The sequence below is a fragment of the Podarcis cretensis genome (genome assembly GCF_951804945.1).
Source record: "Podarcis cretensis genome assembly, chromosome: 11".
Classification (NCBI taxonomy): domain Eukaryota; kingdom Metazoa; phylum Chordata; class Lepidosauria; order Squamata; family Lacertidae; genus Podarcis; species Podarcis cretensis.
In genome coordinates this window covers 58,440,940-58,465,183 of record NC_137180.1, presented here as the reverse complement: position 1 = coordinate 58,465,183, position 24,244 = coordinate 58,440,940, and the positions used below count along the sequence as shown (strand labels likewise).

Sequence of the window (24,244 nt, the reverse complement as noted above, 5' to 3'; positions counted from 1 at the left end):
AATCCAAATTCTTCTCTTCTTCTTCTTCTCCATCTTGAGACTTTGCATGCTTCAAGTCCATGGAAAAAAGATGAACCTTTGGCAGTGTTTGGTAAGGCAAAAGTAGATTCCAGCCCCCAAAATGTTGAATAGCTTCCAAGAGGATATCTGCTTCAACAGTCATCAAAGCCATTTAGACTGGTACCACATTAGATTTGGCTTATATTTTGGTAAGAGTTTTCCCGTTATCTGTAATGTCTTGTTTTACTAGCAGACCAAAGCATCGCAACAGCTTTGTTCTTCCTTTCTTCGGGCACTGTTGGCCTGGTCTAAACTCAATGTGGAAATCCAAGCCAAGGTTCTCTGGGCCCAACAACCCAAAACTTACTCCCACCTTTGGCACTGGGAATGTCTCAGGAATGGCCATGCAACTGCCAGGATTATCTGTGCCTACCTCTAGCTTCAGAGCTGGCAGTAAGGCTGGCTGCTCGCCATGCCAACCAGAGGGCATCACCTCGTTTGCCAAGGCAAGCAGAATCACCGAAGCCTGAGCCTATGGCATTGCCTTAGTCAAAGGCAGGCTCCTCTGTTCATCAAGCGCTAGGAAATACTGGCGATCTAAAGCCGCACTTTAGCACAGTTGTCAATCTGCTTTCCCTTAATCAGAACTCTTGGCTGAGAAATAGATGCTTGGTGAAGAAGCAACTCAAGGTTTGGTTTATGAAAGATTAACGCAGATCCTCCCACTCTGCTTTTGCACAAGATTCCTTTCACGAGCTTCTGTTTTATACGCCCGTTGTTTAAATATTTACTCGGGCTGAGACACGTTCTCTGTGTTTGCAACATTTGCTGCAGCTCTGCCCTTTCCTTTCACACCAGCAAAATCAGGTTTTGCTGTGCACAGAAGTACCTGGAAAGATCCCCCCCCCCCCCGAGAACTTTATTTCACTGAGCACAGCAGGTTTATGATACATGCGAGTTTATTCTGTTTATTTTAGCAAGGAAGTTGCAGAGCAGAAAGTGGTGGAATATACAGGAGGTACAGTGGCCTAGTGAGTAAAACTCTAGATTGATCATCTATTACTGCTGCTGTTATATTTCTATCTGACCTTCTTCCAAGGAGCTCAAGATGATAATAATAATAATAATAATAATAATAATAATAATAATAATAATAAATTGTACCCCGCCCATCTGGCTGGGTTTCCCCAGCCACTCTGGGTGGCTTCCAACAAAGATTAAAAATACATTAAAATGCCACACATTAAAATCTTCCCTAAACAGGGCTGCCTTCAGATGTCTTCTCTTTGACATCTGGTGGGAGGGCGTTCCACAGGGTGGGCACCACTACCGAGAAGACCCTCTGCCTGGTTCCCTGTAACTTTGCTTCTCGCAGTGAGGGAACCGCCAGAAGGCCCTCGGCAGTGGACCTCAGCATCTGGGCAGAATGATGGGGGTGGAGACGCTCCTTCAGGTATACTGGGCCGAGGCCGTTTAGATGGCATACATGGTTCCCTTCGCTCTCTACTTTAATCTCACAACAACTCTGTGATGTAGGTTAGGCTGAGAGCTGATGACTGGTCCTAGCTCACTTTTGTTGTGGTTGTTGTTCAGAGAGATGCACAAGAGATGCGGGAGGAGTCCAAGGCTTAGCTGCAGCAAAGATCTAATATGGTCCTCCTTACAACTTAACGTAAGATTTTTATTTTAATGAGTATAGCCATGATTGCATGACCCAATCTTCTGGTCTTCCACACAAAGGAGCCTAGGCAGGAGTTCTTGCACCAGTGCATGTTGCAGGACAGCCGACAGGTGTTGTTGCACAGGTGGTAGCAGCAGAGAAATGAGCAGTGGCCCCGACATTGTTCTGTCATCAATTAGAATTTTGCTGTTACCTACAAATCAACTTTAGTTCCATTATTTGGTTTGCTTTGTGCCTGGGATCGCCATTGAGGACTCATTGGAAACTACAGCAAATCCAAAACACGGACTTGCTAGACTTCTGGCAGGGATCTGTTGTTGGAGACATATCTCACCAGTACTTACAAGGTGGCACTAGTTGCTGCTTTGCATCAGAGCACAATTCAAATTGCTCCCTCTTGGATGTGGCCCTCTGGTGGCTGTTGAACTTAAACTCCCATCATGTCTGACCATTGGCCATGCAGGTTGCGAATGATGGGAACTGGGCATCCAGCAATATCTGATGGCCCCAAGTTCCCCATCCCTTCCAGACATGGGGCCGGGATACCCGATAGAATATCTGCCTCTTCATCAACCTGCCTGCCCATTACAGTCATCATCCAAGACCTTGTTCCAGGTGTCCCTGCCTTCAAAGCTGAGGTAGCTAACAACCGGAGAGAGGGCCTTCTCGGTTACGGAATCCTTTCCCCAAAAAGTCCACCTTGTTGCCTTCAGCTTTTAGCTTCTGAAAGATTTTCAGTACTTCCCTATTTCATAATGAAAGATGGCATATAAATTCATCAGATGAATTTATGGCTCGCTTGCCTGATTGTCATTCATTTGTCGAATCTGAGCAATGTTGCTGGGAGCCACCAGGTCTAAAACGTGGAACTTTGGAGATCTGTGACCTGCTGCCTCTTTTGGTAAGCAATTCAGGGCTTACCAAGGTCCATAGGGTTCTTCCTGGTCGACTCAACCATCTAACACTATCTAAAGCAGTGTTTCCCCAACTTGGGTCTCCAGCTGTTTTTGAACTACAATTCCCATCACCCCTGACCACTGGTCCTGCTAGCTAGGGATGATGGGAGTTGTAGTCCAAAAACAGCCAGAGACCCAAGTTGGGGAAACAGACTTGGGTATTCCTTGGGCAACATTCAGCATAGCCTTCTATGCCTGCTTTCCTGACTCTGGATTCTCCAGCCTCCAGGATTCTGCTTAGGCCTTGGTCCCAGAGATGGGCTGCTTCTATATCCCTCTCCTGCCACCCAGCACCACAAAAGCCGGCTGCTTGTTGTAGCAACCTGTTGGGTGCCTTTGACAAGTAAGCTGCTGCCTTCAACATCCTGTAAATCTGTCCTCCTAAATTCCAGAGCCGAACAAAATGCAAATCAACAAATGCAAACAAACGACTTGAATGTAGGTGAACGCCACGGAGTACCGCGAGTGATCAAAGGCTCCCGTGCACATGTTCAAACGCAAACAAACATTGCTGTGCTTCTTGGAAGGGTACAAATGTGCAGTTCAAAACTTGTTAATATTAATGAACATCCAAAATGTGTCTTCTGAACTTTTCAAGGGTAGATTTGTTTGCCTTCATATTTACATTGGCTTTTTCAGATCCAAATCTGTGCTCCCTCCCTTCAGAAGGTAAAACAAAATCAATGCAAGGTAGTAGAATAAATAGAGATGTTTTCCTTTACAGCGAGGATTTGGCTACAGATTTAATTTTACCCAATATAATTAGACTTGCCACCCTGGCCAGGAAAATATATATATATAAAGCTAGTCTGGTCTGCTCCTGAGCCAATAATAATAATAATAATAATAATAATAATAATAATAATAATAATTTGTTATTACAGTGGTACCTTGGGTTACAGATGCTTCAGGTTACATACGCTTCAGGTTACAGACTCCGCTAACACAGAAATAGTACCTCAGGTTAAGAACTTTGCTTCAGGATGAGAACAGAAATTGCGCGGTTCATGCCTGGCGTTCCTTGGATTTTGCCTGTTTTTACACACTAACAACACATCTTATAGAATTCTGTCTGTGATATTTTGTCTGCACAATCAGAATGAATACCAGGTACAAAATAATAATAATATGACTTTAGAACCATCTGCCCATCAAATGGCAACTACAAGGTGGGGACGGTTCGCCCCGGGTGTCACCTCTGAGGGGGGTGACAAAATAGACTCTGCGGCGATCTCAGCAAAAAAAATGTTCAACAACATCTGTCAGTTGTTGGAGTAGACCACAGTCTCTTGGGGCACGCCTGTTATAAATAAAATAACACAAGCCAAAACACAGTTCATTCTGTAGATTTAAGTATCTGTCCACAGTCGCCTACTTGTTACCAGAGGCCCAGAATCCACATTCCTTTGTAAGAACATATGAAATAAAGTCAAACCATTTTTGCAAGCAAAAACAAAACAAAAATTCAATGGGAGGGGGAGACAAGAAATTTTCCACACCGGGTGCCACCTGACCTTGCTATGCCACTGACTACATATTCCATTTTGGCGACGATAACCCTGGTTTAAGGGGCCATTTGGTGCCTATCTTGTATGTCTGAGTTTCTAACACTGGCTTGGACATCTGCGAAGGTCACTTGATCAGTAGAGGCAGATCTCATGGGAGTCCTCTAGTGTTCCTGCATCCTGTGATGTGTTGATGTTTAAAGCCCTTGAAAGTTAGATGGCATCCCCTCTCTGGAAAGGGTAGCCTTCCGAGCCACACTCTGTTAATAATACCCGTTCTCTGTCAGGGAATGGGGACGTTTTCAAAGGTGGAGTTACTTTGCATGAAATAGTAGATGCACAGAAGCAATCCCTCTGAAAGTCGTCGCAACCTCTTTGCCTACAGTGGCAAAACCTTGGCATTTCTAAGCAGTACTTGAAGCCCATTTAAAGCGGCTTGACACTGCCGCATTGTTCAAAGAAGGGTTATCCGCTTGGTGTGGGAGGGGTCAAGTTTTTGTAAGTAGGGCTGTTGTACTGTACTTAAGGTCTGATTGTTCTCACACAGCTGCCTAAAAACCGAACCGCCAAACTGTGTTGCGCTCAGGCACAATATTTAAATGGATTTGTTATGTCAGCAGTGACGGGCCCTTTGTTAGAGTTGACAGAAGAATTCTATTGTTCCGGATTTTCCCAGAGTCTGTTCCTCCTAATACTGCCCTCTGAAGATAGCTAGGCTGTTACTGAAAAAAAACATCCCTAGAGATGGACAAAGTTGGGGGTGGAGGGAGAGAGGACCCGCCAGCGTTACAGCAATATTTCATTAGTATTTGGCTAAAAGCGAACCAAGCAGTTCAGGACTAAATATAGACTGAAACTTGAAGCTATAGCTCTTTCCAGCTCCCAATAATCAACACATATAGAAAGTTCTTTTAACTAAAGATGTGTGTGTAACTTGCCCTAAGGACACGTAGCTTGTGTAAAGCTCATAATCTACATGTAGGGACCCAAAATTAACAACAACAACAATAACAACAATTTTATGATTTGTATTCCATCCATCTGATTGGGTTGCCCCAACATAGATAAAAGCATAAGGAAACATTATACATTAAAAGGCTTCCCTATACAGGATTGCCTTCAGAGGTCTTCTAAAGGTTACATAGTTACTCATCTCCTTGACATCTGATGGGAGGGCGTTCCACAAGGCGGGTGCCACTACCGAGAAGGCCCTCTGCCTGGTTCCCTGTAGCTTCATTTCTTGCAGTAAGGGAATCGCCAGAAAGCCCTCAGTGCTGGACTTCAGTGTCTGGGCTGAACAAAGGGCGTGCAGAGATTCCTTCAGGTCTAAAGGTTGAGTTTGTTTAGAGCTTTAAAGTTCAGCACCAACACTTTGAATTGTGCTCGGAAATGTACTGGGAACCAATGCAGGTCTTTCAGGACCAGTGTAATTCCCCAACTTCTCCAGGAAAAGGGTCTGAGGTTTTGGAGCCAAGAAAGCATCTTGTAGAGTTAGAGATGGTCTAAGAGGTATACTTTAGCTTCACACGAGGCATTTGTGTAATCTTACTGAAATTCACTTTAAAAATAAAAAAGCAGCTATTTTGCCTAATCACCACCCCATATCCACTTCAGTTTTTATTCTAGGTGGAAATTTGGTGCCAACTCCATTTGCCAACACTTCTTAAACAGTCTTGGGTACGGGCGTTTTCCAAAAGAGGTTATCTCTCAAATATGTAGGGCTTTAAATACTAACGTGAACACCTTGAATTTGGCCCAGAAATGAACTGGCAGCCAATCAACGCTCGGTTTGCCCTTTAATGCTTTCTGCGAGGAGGCTGTGTACTAATGAACCCAGGGAAACAATCAGCGATATGTCTTTTTATTTTATTTTCCCCGCTCCTCACAAGATTCAGAGTGATTAGAATATGAAGATGATGGGCACAATGGTGCAGATGTTTTAAAATCACAGCAGACAGCAATTAGTGACATGGGAACCAGCTGCTTATCTATCCAGATAAAGCTTCTTAATAGAGAATTACATTTGAGGAACTGTGGTGTGTGTGTTTTTTTGCAGATGGATCTCCCAATGCTTTAAAAGAGAGGGCATTGAAGTACAGTGGTACCTCGGGTTACAGACACTTCAGCTTAAGAACAGACATCCAGAATGAATTAAGTTCTTAACCCGAGCTACCACTGTATTAACTTTGATTTGTGAGCCAGCTTCCTGTCAAATGATCTAACTGATTCCTCTCTGAGAAGGTGGATCTTAGACATTAAGGAGAGGGGTTATGCGCAGGTTAGGAGCTTATCTTCCTTCTCCCTCGAAAAACAACAGGTAGAACTTGTTTTATGATCTCTTCCCTGCGTGCTTGATCTCTAGATTACAGAGTAACCTCGCTTTGGCTGTTATACCACCTCCGTGTCACAGCTGTTGGTGTGCTTGAATATTAGAGAAGGGTTTGAATAGAGGGTGATTAGACTGTCTGCATAAAGTTTGAGGCGTGTCGTCGATAAATAGAGAAGATAATTTCTTAGGCAGGGAAGCATCAGCCAAGGCTAAGAACTTATTCATTCATCCCAATCAAACATTCTAGAAGCTGTATTTTTCTCAGATCCTTGGCCTATAAAGATGGTGACCAAATGCGTACTTCACTCAATTTCTCTCATTCATCCTTGAATATAAGTGATATGTTGATAGTATGGTGGCAACGTTGGGTTTTGCCTAAAGAGTCACTTTTGAAGATTCCTGCTTGGAAAGAACATTGAGGATTTTAAAATGTTAAGAGTGATAGCATTTGCCGCAGTAGGTAGTTTCTCAGTATTGCTAGAGCTGTCCTCTAAAGTGAAATTTCAAGACAATTTGAAGGATTCGGTGTGGCCAACACATACAAGAAATTCTGAGGAAAGCGCAAGTTGATAATGGCTGAATTCAGATGACTCTCCAACTCATAGACTGGGGAATGAGCCCATGGGCACAACATGTCTTCCTTTTCTTTCGTGCATAGCAATTAATAGGTTACTTCCTGGTTTCATCAAACCATCGTTTGCTATTACGTTTGGAGTGGGAAACCGTGGATTGAGCAAGCCCTCCATGCCAGGCCTGCAAACCATCAGCAGATCTAATTTTGGCAGATTCCCACCCCTCACAATACATACTGGGATACCCATAGCTCCCACACACCCAAAAACTGATCCTTATGCTAGAAGTGACAGAATTATAACAGCAGCCAGTCAATTAAACACTGCCCTCAATGTAAAATTCAGTTCAACATGTTGGACCAATATGCAATGATCATGGCAGCTGTTTTAACCTTATCGCTGATCCATTCACCTCACAAGTGATTTACTGCTCCTTAGTCAGGACAAGCTTTTTGCCACAATTATTATTATTATTATTATTAGTAGTAGTAGTAGTAGTAGTAGTAGTATTTCAAAGTGTTTTTTTCAAAATAAAGTGAAAAAGGAAAGAAGAAAAATGTGATATTGATTGATTGATTAAATTTATATACTGCCCTGTACCCAGGGGTCTCAGGGCAGTTCACAGAATAAAATCAAGATACAAAACCACAAAATACATAACAGCAGCAGCAGCAACCCAATAGCCCCCCCCCCATTTTTTTAAGGGCATAGGATGTAAATCAGATCAACCAAAGGCCTGGTTAAAAAGGAATGTTTTTGCCTAGTGCCTAAATGTGTATAATAAAGGTGCCAGACAAACTTCCCTGGGGAGAGCATTCCCATTCCACAGATGGGGAGCCACTGCAGAGAAGGCCCCTTTCTCGTGTAGGAGCACATGAAGGAGGGCCTCAGAATATATATAGCGATAGATAGATAGATGATAGATAGATAGATAGATAGATAGATAGATAGATGACAGATAGATGATAGATGATAGAAAGATATAGATAGATTAGCTGATAGATGATAGATAGATAGATAGATAGATAGATAGATAGATAGATGATAGATAGATATAGAAAGATATAGACAGATTAGATAGATAGATAGATAGATAGATAGATGATAGATAGATAGATAGATTAGATATAGATAGATAGATAGATAGATAGATAGATAGATAGATATAGAAAGATATAGATAGATTAGATAGATTAGATAGATTAGATAGATAGATGATAGATAGATAGATAGATTAGATAGATATAGATAGATAGATAGATAGATAGATAGATAGATGATAGATAGATAGATAGATAGATAGATAGATAGATGATAGATAGATAGATGATAGATAGATAGATAGATAGATAGATAGATAGATAGATAGATAGATAGATATAGAAAGAAAGATAGATAGATAGATAGATAGATAGATAGATAGATAGATGATAGATAGATAGATAGATAGATATAGACATATGCTAATATGCATATGATTATTAATCATATTCTATTCAGTAGAAACTCATTCCAAATATCACTATATTTATCCAAACAAAGTCTGTGTCTGTAAGCAATCAGTTCATATGTTGGACTAAAGATATGACAGCACTCACAACGTAGGAACAGAGCTTTTTGCCACTTCTTAAAAGTTAAAGAGCATGAAGAGAGCAGATGGGGAGGCTGGGAAGGCAAGGAGATAGGGACTTCATCTCAAGCCACTTGTTGAATTCATGGCGGTGGTGAGATTTGCAGCAGACACTTCCTGATTCAAAGCTCAGGCTCTTAACCACTGTGCTAACCATTGACTGCCATCTAGCCTGCCTTACCCAATCTGCTGGTGGTGGTTGTTTTAAAGTCTCTCTCTCTCTCTCTCTCTCTCTCTCTCTCTCTCTCTCTCTCATTACTTTGGCATGTCGGCTGTTGCTTTTGTGTTTGTTTTCCTCCCTGCCTTTTGACAGTGCAGTTCACCCAGCGGGGCAAAGAGAAGCCAAAACATTAGGAGCAACAGGATCAGGCGGAGAGCCAGATGGAGACACTGGGAGCAAAATGCGCTCTGAGTGCATTAATTTCAGCTGGCTGGGCCAGTTATTCTGAGTAAACAGTCTACACGTATCAGTTGCAGCTAATGAAACTCAACCTGCTCTGAGCCACAGGATCTGTGGTTACCATGCAGCAGTCAAGCACGGAGAAATATCCCTGTCCTCCCGCACATGCGCTCACCCCCCAAATGATCAGCCTTGACAAGTATGATGAAACTAAGAGAATCTTACGGTATCAGGGTAGAAAGCAGGAACCTGGATTCTGGAGGCAGAACCTGAAATTCAGGGCTGTGGATTGGGTCAGATTTGGTCCAACCCAACTTGACCGGAATGATGGTAACTCAAAATCTAATCTCCAACCTGGTTAAAGGGAGCAGTAGACCAACACATCTGAGTGGACTGGGAGAGCTTGCTCTAACCACTGCACCCTGCTGTCATTTCATTTCTCTGTAGCTGGGGTGGTGGACACATGTCAGGCTATACCTTTGCTTGTTACTCTTTACTAGAATACTGAAATCTGCTAGTTGGTGCCAGGTGTAAAGTGACTAACATGAGCATTTCTGAGCCCATAAATTTGTTTTTGAACACCAGGATTAAATTCAATCCTTTCACTCCTGGTGACCTTCCTGCAAGCTTTCTTAATTTCAAGAATACAATTTTGGGGTGTTGGGGGTGGTCATTTTGTTGTGTTTATTGTTAAGCAACTGGGAATCGGAAATCCTTGCCAACCGAGAACAGATTCCAGTCTACCTCCTGCCCATCCCTGGTCTGTAGCAGCTATTCCCCCCCCCTAAAATGCTACTTTTAAATGAGAAAATGTTATGCTAGCTCTTGTAAAGTCTTCTGAAATAATGGAATTAGGAAAAGAAAGGCGAATGGGAGCCAGGATATTTCAGGGGTTTGTTTTGTTTTTTAATGGATCTGCTGTGTCAAGAGAATGTGACAGCAAGTTTTGGATTTGTGCCAAACTCTCCCCCCCCCCCCAATTTGGAGCATGAATTCTTATGACACTCAGTATAAAGGTCCTTCCATCTGTTTCACTATAGAAAGCATGGTCATAGATATCTCACCATGGAAAGGATAGGCATCCTCTCTCTCTAGAAAGTATGTTCTTCCAGTGCATAGACAGGGGCATAAAAAATAGAAGGGTACTGTTATAAGTTCACTGGTCCCAGGTTGCTCTATTCTGTACATAGCCCCTTTTTACAAACAGAACAAACAAACAATTACAGTCGTACCTTGGTTTTCAAACGCCTTGGGAGTCGAGCGTTTTGGCTCCCAAATGATTGAAAACTGGAAGTATTTGTTGTGGTTTTCAAACGTTCTTTGGAACCTGAATGTCCAATGTGACTTCCACAGCTTCTGATTGGCTGCAAGAGCTTGTTGCAGCCAATCGGAAGCTGCACCTTGGTTCCCAAACGTTTTGGAAGTCAAACGGACTTCTGGAGCAGATTCTGTTTGACTTCCAAGGTACCACTGTACTTATTGCAGCCCAAAGACCCACAAGTCGCTTATTTCCTAAAATATATATTTAGGATAAGAATATTTATTATATTGTGGGTTTGTTTGCTTTGTTTTCGTATTGCAAGAAAACAAAAACCCATTCTGGTGAATTCTTTTCAGGGATCAGAAGCCCTAACTTTTTTTCCTCTTCTTTTCTCTTTTTCTCATTCCCAGGTTTATGACAGACTGCCAAAGCATTCTGCTGTGCACTATGACCCCGTTCTCCAGCAAGACTTCACCAGTGACACCTTAAAATCGCGGCACCAGCAAAAAAGCAACAACCAGCATCATCTCGACTGGTCGGTGAGCTCTGAATCGGGGCCAGCTCCTCAAGCTTGCTTCATTGCCCCAGAGCCACACCGAGAAGCCACCAAGATCCCTGGTCCGGAGCCCACTGTATCTTTCGGCAAGTCCCAAGTGAAGAAATCTAATGCCAGCAGCACCTGGGCTCAGTTGTCAAACGGTAATAATAAAGACCTTGCAGCATGCAATGCAGTCCCAGGGGCAAATAGTCTCAGCGCAACTTCCCAGCCAAACAAACTGTCTGATTGCAATGGTTTTTCGCCCCTAGTGAGTCAAGAGGGAGAGGGTCAGGTAGAAGCCCTCAACCAGCCCACTGGCAGCACAAAGAAGAAATCCAGTAAAAAAGACTTGATCAACCAAACCATCCAAAATGCAGACATAGAATGGGTGAAAAATCCTCAGAAGTCATTTGAAGCCAAAACCCACGACAGCATGGAAGGGAAGAAGGAATCCAGCTCAACTAAGCCATCACCCCCCAGGCAAAGCCCACATTCTGCCAACACTTCTGAAAACGATTCGAGTCACGTACGGATTACTATTCCGATCAAGACTCCAGTAGTGGAGACACCTGGTCACAAAAGGAAGAAACGGCAGTCTGCAAAAGCCGTTGTCGACAAGAGTGTCCCAGAGAAAACCTCTCCTCCCGGGCATCCTGTGAGCAGCGATGTAGCCAGCATGACTAACGCACAGGCAGAGGTGTGCAAGAAAGACCTGCGAGTTACAAAGCAAGGGAAAGCGATGGAAAACGAGCCTCCGTTGGTACCAGTGGAAAGCAATGAGATAGTCAGCAAATCTCCCGCGACCAATGCCACCAGGCTCAGAAAGTCCGCGGTTGTGACTTCTCCTTCAGTTACACACGTGACATCTGCTTCTGTTACACACGATGCCCCGACACCTTGCAAGCAGCCGGAGGTTCAGCACCTGAAGTTTGCAGCAAAGCGAAGGTGGACGTGTAGCAAGCCTAAAAATGTGCTCCGGGAACCTTCTCTAGGCCTCCCTGAGAAACTGATGGTAGAACCTCCTTCAGCTTATCCCATAACACCATCCAGTCCTCTGTATACCAATACAGACAGTCTTACTGTGATTACTCCCATCAAGAAGAAGAGGGGGCGACCCAAAAAACAGCCTTTGCTCACTGTTGAAACCATCCATGAAGGAACGTCCACCAGCCCAGTCAGCCCCATCAGTCGGGAATTTCCTGGCACGAAGAAGAGGAAGAGGCGGAGGAACTTGGTGAAGTTAGCCCAGATGGCCCCCGGGGAAGATATGAACACCATCAGTGAGCTGAAGTTTCACAAGAAGGTTGGCAAGCTTGGTGTTCTTGATAAGAAGACCATCAAGACCATTAACAAAATGAAGAGCCTCAAGAGGAAAAACCTTTTGAGCCAGATCTTGTCTTGCTCGAGTAGCATAGCTCTGAAGATGAAAACGCAGCCGCCAGCCAACACAGGGGCTCCCACCATCGATGCGAGACTAGGGAAGCAAATCAACGTCAGCAAGAAGGGAACTATCTACATTGGTAAGAAAAGGGGAAGAAAGCCAAGATCCGAGCTGCAGCCCCCACTGGAAGACCCGAAGACAGCCATGAAACATTTGAGGCCCGTATCCAGCCAGCCAGAAAACCCAGCAGTGCCTTCTACCTTGCAGTCACTTGTGGCATCATCATCACCAGCAGCAGCCGTCCATCCGCTCTCGACGCAGCTAGTGGGCTCTAACGGCAGCCTTAGCCCTGCCAGCACTGAAATGAATTTTTCAGAGTTAAAGACTATGCCAAATCTACAGCCCATCAGCGCTCTTCCCACAAAAACTCAGAAAGGAATACACGGCGGGACTTGGAAGCTGTCCCCACCCAGGCTCATGGCGAATTCTCCTTCCCACCTTTGCGATATAGGTTCCCTGAAGGAGGTCACGCTGTCTCCGGTGAGCGAATCCCACAGCGAGGAAACCATACCGAGCGACAGTGGGATTGGGACCGACAACAACAGCACGTCCGACCAAGCGGAGAAGACTTCGGAATCTCGCAGAAGATACTCCTTTGACTTCTGCAGCCTGGACAATCCAGAGGTCATTCAGTCTGACACCAGCACTAAGAACAGGCACAGCCACCGGCAGAAGCATCTCATCGTTGATAACTTTCTCGCTCATGAGACTATGAAGAAGCCAAAGCACAAGAGGAAGAGGAAGAACCTGCAGAACAGAGATGACCTCCAGTTCCTTGCAGACCTGGAAGAGCTCATCAGCAAGTTCCAAGTGTTCAGGATTTCTCACCGTAGCTACACATTTTACCACGAGAACCCATATCCCAGCATTTTCAGGATTAACTTTGATCACTATTACCCTATGCCATATATCCAGTATGACCCTTTGCTGTATCTTCGCAGGACGTCTGACATGAAGTCTAAGAAGAAGCGTGGTAGACCTGCCAAAACCAATGACACCATGACGAAGGTGCCTTTCTTACAAGGGTTTGGTTACCCTATTCCCAGTGGGAGTTACTATGCACCCTATGGAATGCCTTACACATCAATGCCTATGATGAACCTTGGCTACTACAGTCAGTATCCTGCTCCTTTGTACTTGTCTCACACACTCGGAGCAGCTTCCCCGTTCATGAGGCCCACTGTGCCTCCTCCCCAGTTCCACGCAAGCTCTCACATGAAGATGCCCAACACTGCCAAGCATAAAGTGAAGCATGGGGTCCACCTGCAGACACCAGTAGGGATCGGCCTTGGGGATGTGCATTCTTCACTGACCTCTCCGAAGGCCGCAGGGACAAGCATACCCAGTGGCCGACTTCACAAAAGGAAACACAAACATAAGCACAAACACAAGGACGAGCGGATATTGGGGGCTCACGACGACCTGAGCAGTCTCTTCGCAAGCAAGTCCACTGGCTTCACCAGCCATTCGGTCAGTGACAGATTAAACGTCTCGGACAAAGAGCTCTCCTTGCTGACGGAGAAGAGCAAGCATAAGGAGAAACAGAAGCACCAGCATTGTGAGACCAGTGGGCACAAGGTTTCCAAGAGCAACTTCGAAGTGGATACCTTGTCTACGTTGTCTCTCTCTGACACCCAACAGTGGGTGCAGAGCAAGGATAAAAGTAACTCAAGCAATGATCCCATAGACTCTTGCATGAAGAGGTATTCTGGGAACACTGACAGCAGCGCACGGTCCGAGTCCCTGGACGTCTTTGGCGAGATGAATTCCTTGAGCGAAAAGCGGGACAATGATGGGAGCAAAAGGCGGAGTTTCGAAGGGTTCGAAACATACAGGGAGAAGGACCTTCAGACCTTCAGAACAAGCAGGAAGGACAGGAGCTGCTATGACTCATTGACAGCTTCAGGTAGGAATCTGAAAATATATATTTCTCTCAGTGCCGTTTTTTATGTGTTTATTTTCCTTGCAGCTGGGTGTTTTGATGCCTGTTATTTGATGTTTATTTATGGCATTTGTATACTGCTGTTCTGCCAATGCACTCAAGGTGGTTGATTATTTAAAATAATGGTTTAGAGCCATCTAGACACTTCACAGAAGGGGCAAAGGGAAGAAGATTATAAGCTGGTACCTACTCTCTTTGGATGGTGTTATTGCTGTTGCTATAAAATGAAGCAAAATGATGCCCACATGAAACAGTCATTGCAGGAGACAGTTCTGGGAGTGGAGGAACCAATGGCAGCTGGTGTTGGCCATCTGATGGAGAGTCCAGATTGAAGGCTTGAACATGATGCTTCTCCAGTGGGCAGGGCACTCTTAAATAGCATAGTGAGCTCACTCCAAGAGACTGTTTTAGTGCAGAAGTCCATGTACAGCTAAGCAAGAATGATATTTTGGCATTGCTTGGTCTACATGCAGAAATCCCTGGGTTCAATACCTGGCATTTCCAGGTGACAGGTGCAGGGAAAGGCCCTCTACCTGAAACCTCGGAGAACTGGCAGTCAAGAGTAGGCAGTCAAGAGCTAAATGACTCACTTTAAGACAGCTTCATCTGCAGCTTCATAAATCAATCTGTGATTCTGGAGGCAAGTCCAGGCAAGTCAGGATAGTTCCCTGTGTGTCTTCTCCAGTCCCCTGTTGGTTGTTCTGTTTGCATGTAAAACACTCAAGCAGTTAGAGAGGGGATGAGCATACTAAGCTCCAGTTTGAGGAGGACCAGGATCTGAAAAGTGGCACCTCCTCTACGTGTGGCCGTGAAGCTCTGTACAGTTTAGAACTCGGTTTACACAGCCAGTCGCACCCGCCATCTTCCTTTCCCCAGAATGCAACAATGACTCCAGGGGCACTCTGGGGAAAGGACAATGTTGTGTAGTGCACACACCCAACAAAATGCAAAAAGAAAAAATAGTATATGTTGGAAACCAATAGCAGCCCGTGTCAGGGGTTGATGCCATCTTTGTTTCAGACTACCACTGTCTCCCAACTCTGTTCTCTGGTAGTCACTGGCTCCCCAAGCTTTCTGGCCCTGCGCTTGGTCCCCGAAGCCCAGCCCTGACCAAGCCACTGCTTTTGCGTAAAAAGGTTTGTTGGTAAAGAGATAACAGATGCCACCATTTATTTATTACTATTTCTTCATAAAAATGTTTATTCATTGCTGTCTCATAACAAAGCAGTTTCCAACAATATGTATATATAATTTAAAAAATGAAAAAGTTTAAAATCAGAGAGCATCATGCAACGATTATGGAAAGAGGTTTTCTTAATTCCCTGTATAAGCCTAGCGGTCAAGAAAATACAAAAAGTTGGTGAGGATGCCTACAAGTTCCCCATCGCTGGTCTAAGGCTTGGGATGTCTGGATTCATGTGCTTTCCCAGGCAAATTACCTTAAAAGTGAAGGTTTAAGGAGCCAGTTCACGTAATTGAGAAATATGCTTTGAGTTAGGTTGGGCTAAGTGTTTGGGAGTAGTTGTGTGGTGGTTTCTCTGCTTGCTGCCCAAATTGTTCAACTTGGGGAGACATTTTTATCGGCCACCTCCCAGAAGCCTTGTGGCAGCCAAGCGAAACTCCAGACCTCTTTGAAGTGCCATGACTCATGCTGTGACCCCAAGATCACTTAAGTTGCAAGTAATCTCTTATTACTATTATTGTTGGGTTACAGGGAAATGTGTTTTTGTCTTGATCTGAAACTTATGTGATTCCCTTCGGCTTTGGGAGCCTTTAAATTTCCACCACTTCTGAGAAAACACTTTCAACAGAGCTTGCATCGTACACCCCTAATGCAATGGCCATATCCTCTATCTCTACTATAGGAGACAGTATGCCCCTAAATCCTAGCTGTGAGGAACTGCAAGTGGGGAGAACACTGTTGTACTCAGGATCCGCTTGCAGGCTTCCCATATGCATGGAGCTGGCCACTACGAAAGCTAGATGCTGGACTAGATGGGTCTTTGCCCTGATCCAGTATAAGAACATAAGAAGAGTGTGCTGGATCAGGCCAATGGCCCATCTAGTCCATCATTCTGCTCTCATAGTTAGTCATTCTGCTCTCATAATTTGGAGGTTTAAGTTTAATATGTTGGTATGGGAAACTGTCGTGTAACGGGCCAATGGCCGTAATAAAGATCAATCCAATCCAATCCAATCTGCTCTCATAGTGGCCAACCTAATGCCTGAGGGAAGGGAAACCAGTGATCCAAACATGAGCACAAGATCCCTCTCCCTGCCCATAGTTTCCAGAAAACGATATTCGGAAGCATTTCTGCTGCCAATTGTGAGGGCAGAGCATAGCCATCATGGCTAGTAGCCATTAATGAATTTCTCCTCCATGAATTTGTCTAAAGGTAAAGGTAAAGGTACCCCTGCCCGTACGGGCCAGTCTTGACAGACTCTGGGGTTGTGCGCCCATCTCACTTAAGAGGCCAGGGGCCAGCGCTGTCCGGAGACACTTCCGGGTCACGTGGCCAGCGTGACATCGCTGCTCTGGCGAGCCAGAGCCGCACACGGAAACGCCGTTTACCTTCCCGCTGGTAAGCGGTCCCTATTTATCTACTTGCACCCGGAAGTGCTTTCGAACTGCTAGGTTGGCAGGCGCTGGGACCGAGCAGCGGGAGCGCACCCCGCCGCAGGGATTCGAACCGCCGACCTTTCGATCGGCAAGCCCTAGGCGCTGAGGCTTTAACCCACAGCGCCACCTGCGTCCCCTGAATTTGTCTAATCCTCTTTTAAAGACATCCTAGTCCAGAGATGGAACAAGTTCTATAGTTTGACTGTCCTCTGCATGAAGAAGTATTGTCTATTATTATTATTATTATTATTATTATTATTATTATTATTAATACCCTGCCCTCCCTGGCCAGAGCCGGGCTCAGGGCAGCTAACACCAATAAAATCACAGTAAAGGGGGAAAAGAGGGGTGCGGGCGACACAATTTTAAAATACAGGTTAAAATGCAATTTAAAATACAGCTAATTTTAAAGTAGCTGATAAATAAAGACCATAAGGGGAGGGAAACATAAGGGTCAGACCGAGTCCAAACCAAAGACCAGGCGGAACAGCTCTGTCTTGCAGGCCCTGCGGAAAGATGTCAAATCCCGCAGGGCCCTAGTCTTTTGTGACAGAGTGTTCCACCAGATCGAGGCCACAACCAAAGAAGCCCTGGCTCTGGTTGAGGTCAGCCTAAGCTCCTTGAGGCTCGGGACCTCCAAAGTGCTGTTATTTGTGGACCTTAAGGTCCTCCACGGGGCATACCAGGAGAGGCGGTCCTGTAGGTACATGGGTCCTAGGCTGGACATTCAACTTCCTTGGATGTCCAAGACTTCTAGTGTTATTGGAGAGGGAGAAAAACCTATACAAGATGAAAACATGGAAGTTGGAAGCGTTGGGGCAAACTGCAACTATGAATGGGGCCATGCTTCTGAATTCTTAGCAAGACACCAAATGCTGCAGACACCTATGTGCGGACGCGGTCCAGATTGTTCGCCCCCTCTCCCTCCTAACTAGATTTTCCGCCAGTGCCTCGTTCAGGCCTAGCCCTTTTTTGTTAGGCCGGAGAGAATAGGGGAGCCTCTGTTGCGGTTGCCTAGCAACGGCTGCATGTCAAGTGCTGGTCCAGGCACCAGAGCAGATATCAGTTGTCCTGGTCTCAGTTATCAAGAGACAAATAGAAATGAAATACTAAAATCCTCTTCCTGTCTTGAAATAATCCCATTTGGCCTTCACGGGTCACCATGACGTCTCTAGGCCAAGTTTTCTATCCCTTAAAGCATATTCACACGTTTGCACATACTTGGGAACAGTTCTCCAAGTACAAAATAATTATGATTACTAGGTGTGTGTTTGGATATCAGCCTTTTCCCTGCAAAATATATAGAAGGAAGGTTTCAGTCTCTTTTTTTACAGCCTTATTTAAACCAATTCAGGATCCAGTATTGATGTACTTTGTACTTATAAGGAACAAACCGCATCTATGAAAGTAATAGCTAATACGGGGTCAGGTGGCCAGGACCTGTTCCGTCACCTCCCAGTTTCTCATGGTGAAGAAATAGTTTAGCAAAACCTCCAGCCGAATCCTTACACAAAAATCAAAATAAAATGACATGGCAAATCTACCATTAGGCAACTTTCCCTCATTGTTTATTAACAATGAAAAGGCCTTCCCAATGCTCCTCCATGTGGTAACATTTGGCATTTATTACTGCAGTTCTCTGTCATCTCCACAAAGTAGCAAATCACAGGTCCCACTTCGTGGACGAATATTCGGAGAAAATGGGCACCACTCTAAAACCTCACTTAACGGTCTGTGAAGAATGTGTGCAAGTATTGTGCCTTAAAGGAGAGAGTCTCTGAAAGCAAGGGAACCAGTAAAATCGCAAAGATTTTTCAGAGGATGTAAAAATACAACAGTTACTCATGAATGGAAAATAAAGTCATCTTTCCTTGAGTTCTAACTAAACTGGGTTTGCTGTTCCAGCTTCTTCTTTTTTAAAAAAAACTTTGTGTTTATTTTCATGTCTGCAAAAATGTGGGGCTCTCCATGATCTAATCCATCAAGCTGCAGATTATGAGCTTGGTTTGTTCTTTGTCAAAAGTATTATTTGGATGGAAAAGTCATCAGGGTTTAGCTAACCAGAGCCATACTTTGTACTATACAAAGAGGAAAAGAAAAATATATTAAAACTAAAACTAGCTCTGCCAGGAAAATCAGGAGCCAAGAGCGCTCATTAAACTCTATGATTGTCTGCTTATGATTGTCTGAGGCCGCGGCGCAACATTTTCTTCGGACCCTTGTCCTTAAGCAAGAATTGCCGCCAGTGTTTCTTCACTTGAATTGCCTGTAGTTCAGATGGTTTCACACATTATGCAGCAGGAACTCCTGGTTTACCCATCAAATGTACACTCAACAAGAGCCAGTCCCTCACAAATGCACATCCCACATTGTTGTTGTTGTTGTTGTTGTTGTTGTTGTTGTTGTTGTTGTTGTTAAGATTTATATAGTGCCCTTCATCAAAAGATCCCAGAGCAGTTAACAAGATAAAAACAAGATAAAAGCACAAATGAATGGTTAAAACTGAAACAACAAAGTAATACCTTCCACCCCAAAACACCAGAGGCTGTAGACTATTAATCAGCCAAATGCCTTGTTGAAGAGGAACATTTTTGGCTGGCATCTAAAGATATATAAGGAAGAAACCAGGCAAACCTCCCTTGGGAGAGTATTCCATAAACAGGGAGCCAGTGCAGAAAAGGCCCTGTTCTCATGTTGCCATCCTCCAGACCTCAGGTGACAAGGGGTCATATGCAGGTATCAATGTGCACAATAACCGGCTGTACTTTTGAATAAATAAGATATACTATTCATCACTACTGTACTATAAGATCCTGTAATATTATATATGAGCCTGTTGTACTGATGAAGCCTAGGATGGCGAAACAAGGCTAATATTCCAGAAATCCTTGTCTTTGTGAAAGTATTCTGTGAAACTGAAACAACCCTTCATGTGGATTATTGGACTCTTTGAACAGACAGGTGGAATAGATACTTTTACATGTATGGACCTTATGCATGAACTGACTAGAGAATGAACTGATCCACTGGGTCTTCTGCTTTTTTCGTTGAACTCTATGAGTCTTCCGTTGAAGTTGACAATTTGATACAATGAGTAGTATTCCCTATTTATTCAAAAGTACAGCCGGTTAGGTCTTGTGTGTTTATTGAGAATGTTTCACGTAACCATTGGTTTGTTGTTGTTGTTGTTTTGGTATCAATGTACATGCATAGAGCTTCGCAACACTAAGTGAGATTCACTCTCAGGGATTCTTTCACTGTGATTATGGGGGGGGTGGACTAGATGACTCTTTGGGTCCCACCTAACTCTGCTTCAGTGAAAAGCATTATACAGCTGTCTTCTTCCTCTGCCTTCTTTGTCACCTCTCCTTTTCTTTCCAGCAGCAACAAATATGGACTTCCTCGCACATGAATTAATGCTAATTGCAGTCCAGGTCACCGTCAGCGAGGCAGTGCTAGAAAGGGCAATACAGTTTGGAGGCAGAGGTGTGGGTTGGTAATGAGTTAAGAGAGCCGTTTTCCTCTAGGTGAGCGGTCTAAAACCTGCTGTGTGATAACAGTGACACGGAACATGGTGTTGACATCACTATGACATGGCAGACAGATCCAGTAGAGGCAACAGGCTAGCCTCTCAGGTAGGGATGGGCAAGAGATTCAATCCAGTTCACCTATACAGGTGAACCTACCCAGGAGCAGGATGGCGGAATGGGAACATGTCCCCCTGCCGCTGTGCCTCTCTTAACTTGTGTTGTCTGGCAAATCAAATCAAAGTTTATTAAACGGTCACAGACCAGATTAACTCGTACAGCTAGTCAGCAAAAGATAACACCAGAAGAACAAAGGACAATTTCAATACAGATTAGGTCATAACAACAATTTAAAATTAGACAGCATAAATAAAATTAAATATTTGCCTTCACCTGCATATTGACATTGGAAAGCTCTTGTTTCCTGCGCCTAATAGCAGCTACACAGAATTTGGCAACATTGATCGTAATTTCAGGGACCTTATCTTCTACCAAGGCTCTCATACATAGGAGTTCTGGTTTATTTTTAAGCTTTTGTAGAACTGGGGCAATAAAGGTCAGACGTAAGTCCTCGTAATAACTACAGTGCAGCAATACATGCAGACTTGTTTCCACTTCCGATGAGCCACATGGGCAAACACGTGACTCATATGGTTTGCCCTCATATCTGCCTAACAACAGGGCAGAGGGCAGAACGTTGAATCTGGCCAGGGTAAAGGAGTGTCTGTACTTAGGTATTTGTAAATCAGCCAGATAATTTGCGGGTGAGAACCCTCTCCCAAAGTCTCTAATTGTGGCATGTTTATCCATTTTGCCCATATGACATTGCAGCTCTATGTTGTCTGGCAGTGCCCACAAAGTACCTGTGGTGCATCGACTTCCGGTGAGATCTTGCAATGTCCCGCCAAAGTCTCACAAGATCTCATGGACTTTGCGAGATCTTGCGGAATTTGGGCAAGTCTTATAAAATATCACTGGAAGTTGGTGATGCTTCTCTGCTGGTGGCAGAGCACTGCCTCTTGGGCTTCTATTACTTGAGACGAGCACTTCACTTTGCCTTATCTGTGGGCTGGGCTTGAACCTACCTCTCACCTGTACTGCTAATCTGTTAGGAAAGCCTACAACAGGGAAAGTTTTGTTCTCCATCCCCAATAAAAGGGTAAAATATCACCTGTCATGGAACTACCTGAGATTACCCCTTCCTTGAGTCCAACATCCACGAGTCAACTTAGATCATCAGGAGGAGCGCAGACAGGTGAGCTGTTGGCCACCTCCTATAGTTAAGTTCAAGGTCAAGTTTAAGACAGTATAACGCAAGGGAGATGAACGTACTATATCAAATGCAATGAGAATTAAAACGGAATTAAGCAGAAATCAATGCAAACTGAATGTGAGGAAGTAAACCAGAATTAAACATAAATCAATATAGAACAACTTAATTAAAACCTGGCAGTTGTCCTTACAGATGGCATAATTAAAAAGTCCAGCTCAACCAATTATTTACCTAGGTGTAAATTTCCATCTTTTAATTGGTAGGCAATTATTAACCATAAGAAAACATGCAGAATAAAACCATTGCTCATTGAATCGATCAAGCTTCAGCAGTAGTATGTATTTACAATTCCTGTATCAAATTTGGGTTAGTGCTGTTGAGAAGGTAGGAACTGTTCCCAAACTCGTGATACACTGTTTAAAAATCAGGAAATCTATTGTTTGATACACTGAGCAATGGGTGCCATTTTTGAACAGATCAGCAAGGTATTTTATCTCCAGCTGTCATAGCCAGAAACTCACCTACATAAAATAAATTTATGGCGCTCGCAATTCTGGAGAGTTGACAAGACCTGGGCATCTTGGAGAACTTCTCCAAATCCTGCTTATTTGGGCAGGCTTTCATAGAATCATAGAATCATAGAGTTGGAAGAGACCACAAGGGCCATCGAGTCCAACCCCCTGCCAAGCAGGAAACACCATCAGAGCACTCCTGACATATGGTTGTCAAGCCTCTGCTTAAAGACCTCCAAAGAAGGAGACTCCACCACACTCCTTGGCAGCAAATTCCACTGTCGAACAGCTCTTACTGTCAGGAAGTTCTTCCTAATGTTTAGGTGGAATCTTCTTTCTTGTAGTTTGGAACCATTGCTCCATGTCCGCTTCTCTGGAGCAGCAGAAAACAACCTTTCTCCCTCCTCTATGTGACATCCTTTTAGATATTTGAACATGGCTATCATATCACCCCTTAACCTCCTCTTCTCCAGGCTAAACATGCCCAGCTCCCTTAGCCGTTCCTCATAAGGCATAGTTTCCAGGCCTTTGACCATTTTGGTTGCCCTCCTCTGAACACGTTCCAGTTTGTCAGTGTCCTTCTTGAACTGTGGTGCCCAGAACTGGACACAGTACTCCAGGTGAGGTCTGACCAGAGCAGAATACAGTGGCACTATTACTTCCCTTGATCCAGATGCTATACTCCTATTGATGCAGCCCAGAATTGCATTGGCTTTTTTAGCTGCCGCATCACACTGTTGGCTCATGTCAAGTTTGTGGTCAACCAAGACTCCTAGATCCTTTTCACATGTACTGCTCTCAAGCCAGGTGTCACCCATCTTGTATTTGTGCCTCTCATTTTTTTTGCCCAAGTGCAATACTTTACATTTCTCCCTGTTAAAATTATTCTGGTTTGTTTTGGCCCAGTTCTCTAATCTGTCAAGGTCGTTTTGAAGTGTGATCCTGTCCTCTGGGGTGTTAGCCACCCCTCCCAGTTTGGTGTCATCTGCAAATTTGATCAGGATGCCCTTGAGCCCATCATCCAAGTCGTTGATAAAGATGTTGAATAAGACTGGGCCCAAGACAGAACCCTGTGGCACCCCACTAGTCACTCTTCTCCAGGGTGAAGAGGAACCATTGATGAGCACCCTTTGGGTTCGGTCAGTCAGCCAGTTACAAATCCACTGAGTGGTAGCATAGTCAAGTCCGCATTTTACCAGCTTCTTTACAAGAATATCATGGGGCACCTTGTCAAATGCCTTGCTGAAATCAAGGTAGGCTACATCCACTGCGTTCCCTTCATCTACCAGGGTTGTAATTCTGTCAAAAAACGAGATCAGGTTAGTCTGACATGACTTATTTTTCAGAAATCCATGCTGACTATTGGTGACCACAGCATTCCTTTCTAGGTGCTCACAGACTGTTTGCTTAATGATCTGCTCCAGAATCTTCCCTGGTATTGATGTCAGACTGACTGGGCGGTAATTATTTGGGTCCTCTCTTTTCCCCTTTTTGAAAATAGGGACAACATTTGCCCTCCTCCAGTCTGCCGGGACTTCGCCTGTTCTCCAGGAATTCTCAAAGATGACTGCCAGTGGCTCTGAGATCACATCTGCCAGTTCTTTTAATACTCTTGGATGCAGTTCATCTGGCCCTGGAGACTTGAATACATCTAAACTAGCCAAGTATTCTTGTACTATCTCCTTAGTTATTCTGGGCTGTGTTTCCTCTGCTGAATCATTTGCTCCAAATTCTTCAGGTTGGGCATTGTTTTCTTTATCGGAGAAGACTGAGGCAAAGAAGGCATTGAGGAGTTCAGCCCTTTCTGTGTCCCCTGTTTGCATTTCACCATCTTCTCCTCTGAGTGACCCCACTGTTTCTTTGTTCTTCCTTTTGCTACGAACATACCCATAAAAGCCTTTTTTGTTGCTTTTAACCTCTCTAGCAAGCCTGAGTTCATTCTGTGCTTTAGCTTTTCTGACTTTGTGTCTACACGTGCTGGCTGTTTGTTTGAATTCCTCTTTGGTGGTTTCCCCCCTTTTCCATTTTTTGTACACATCCTTTTTTAATCTTAACTC

The 24,244-nt window shown here is 44.2% G+C and overlaps 1 protein-coding gene across 3 annotated transcripts in view; it reads left to right on the top strand.

Moving 5' to 3' along the window:
* Nucleotides 1-24,244, top strand: part of SETBP1 (SET binding protein 1) — a 277,042-nt gene that overhangs the window by 173,813 nt on the left and 78,985 nt on the right. For all 3 annotated transcript variants that reach the window (XR_013843348.1, XM_079994676.1, XM_079994677.1), the window contains one exon: nt 10,745-14,219. Coding sequence is in view for 2 of the 3 variants with exons in the window: in XM_079994676.1 (XP_079850802.1) it covers nt 10,745-14,219 (3,475 nt within the window). In the remaining variant the exon portion in view is untranslated. The remainder of the gene's footprint in view (nt 1-10,744; nt 14,220-24,244) is intronic.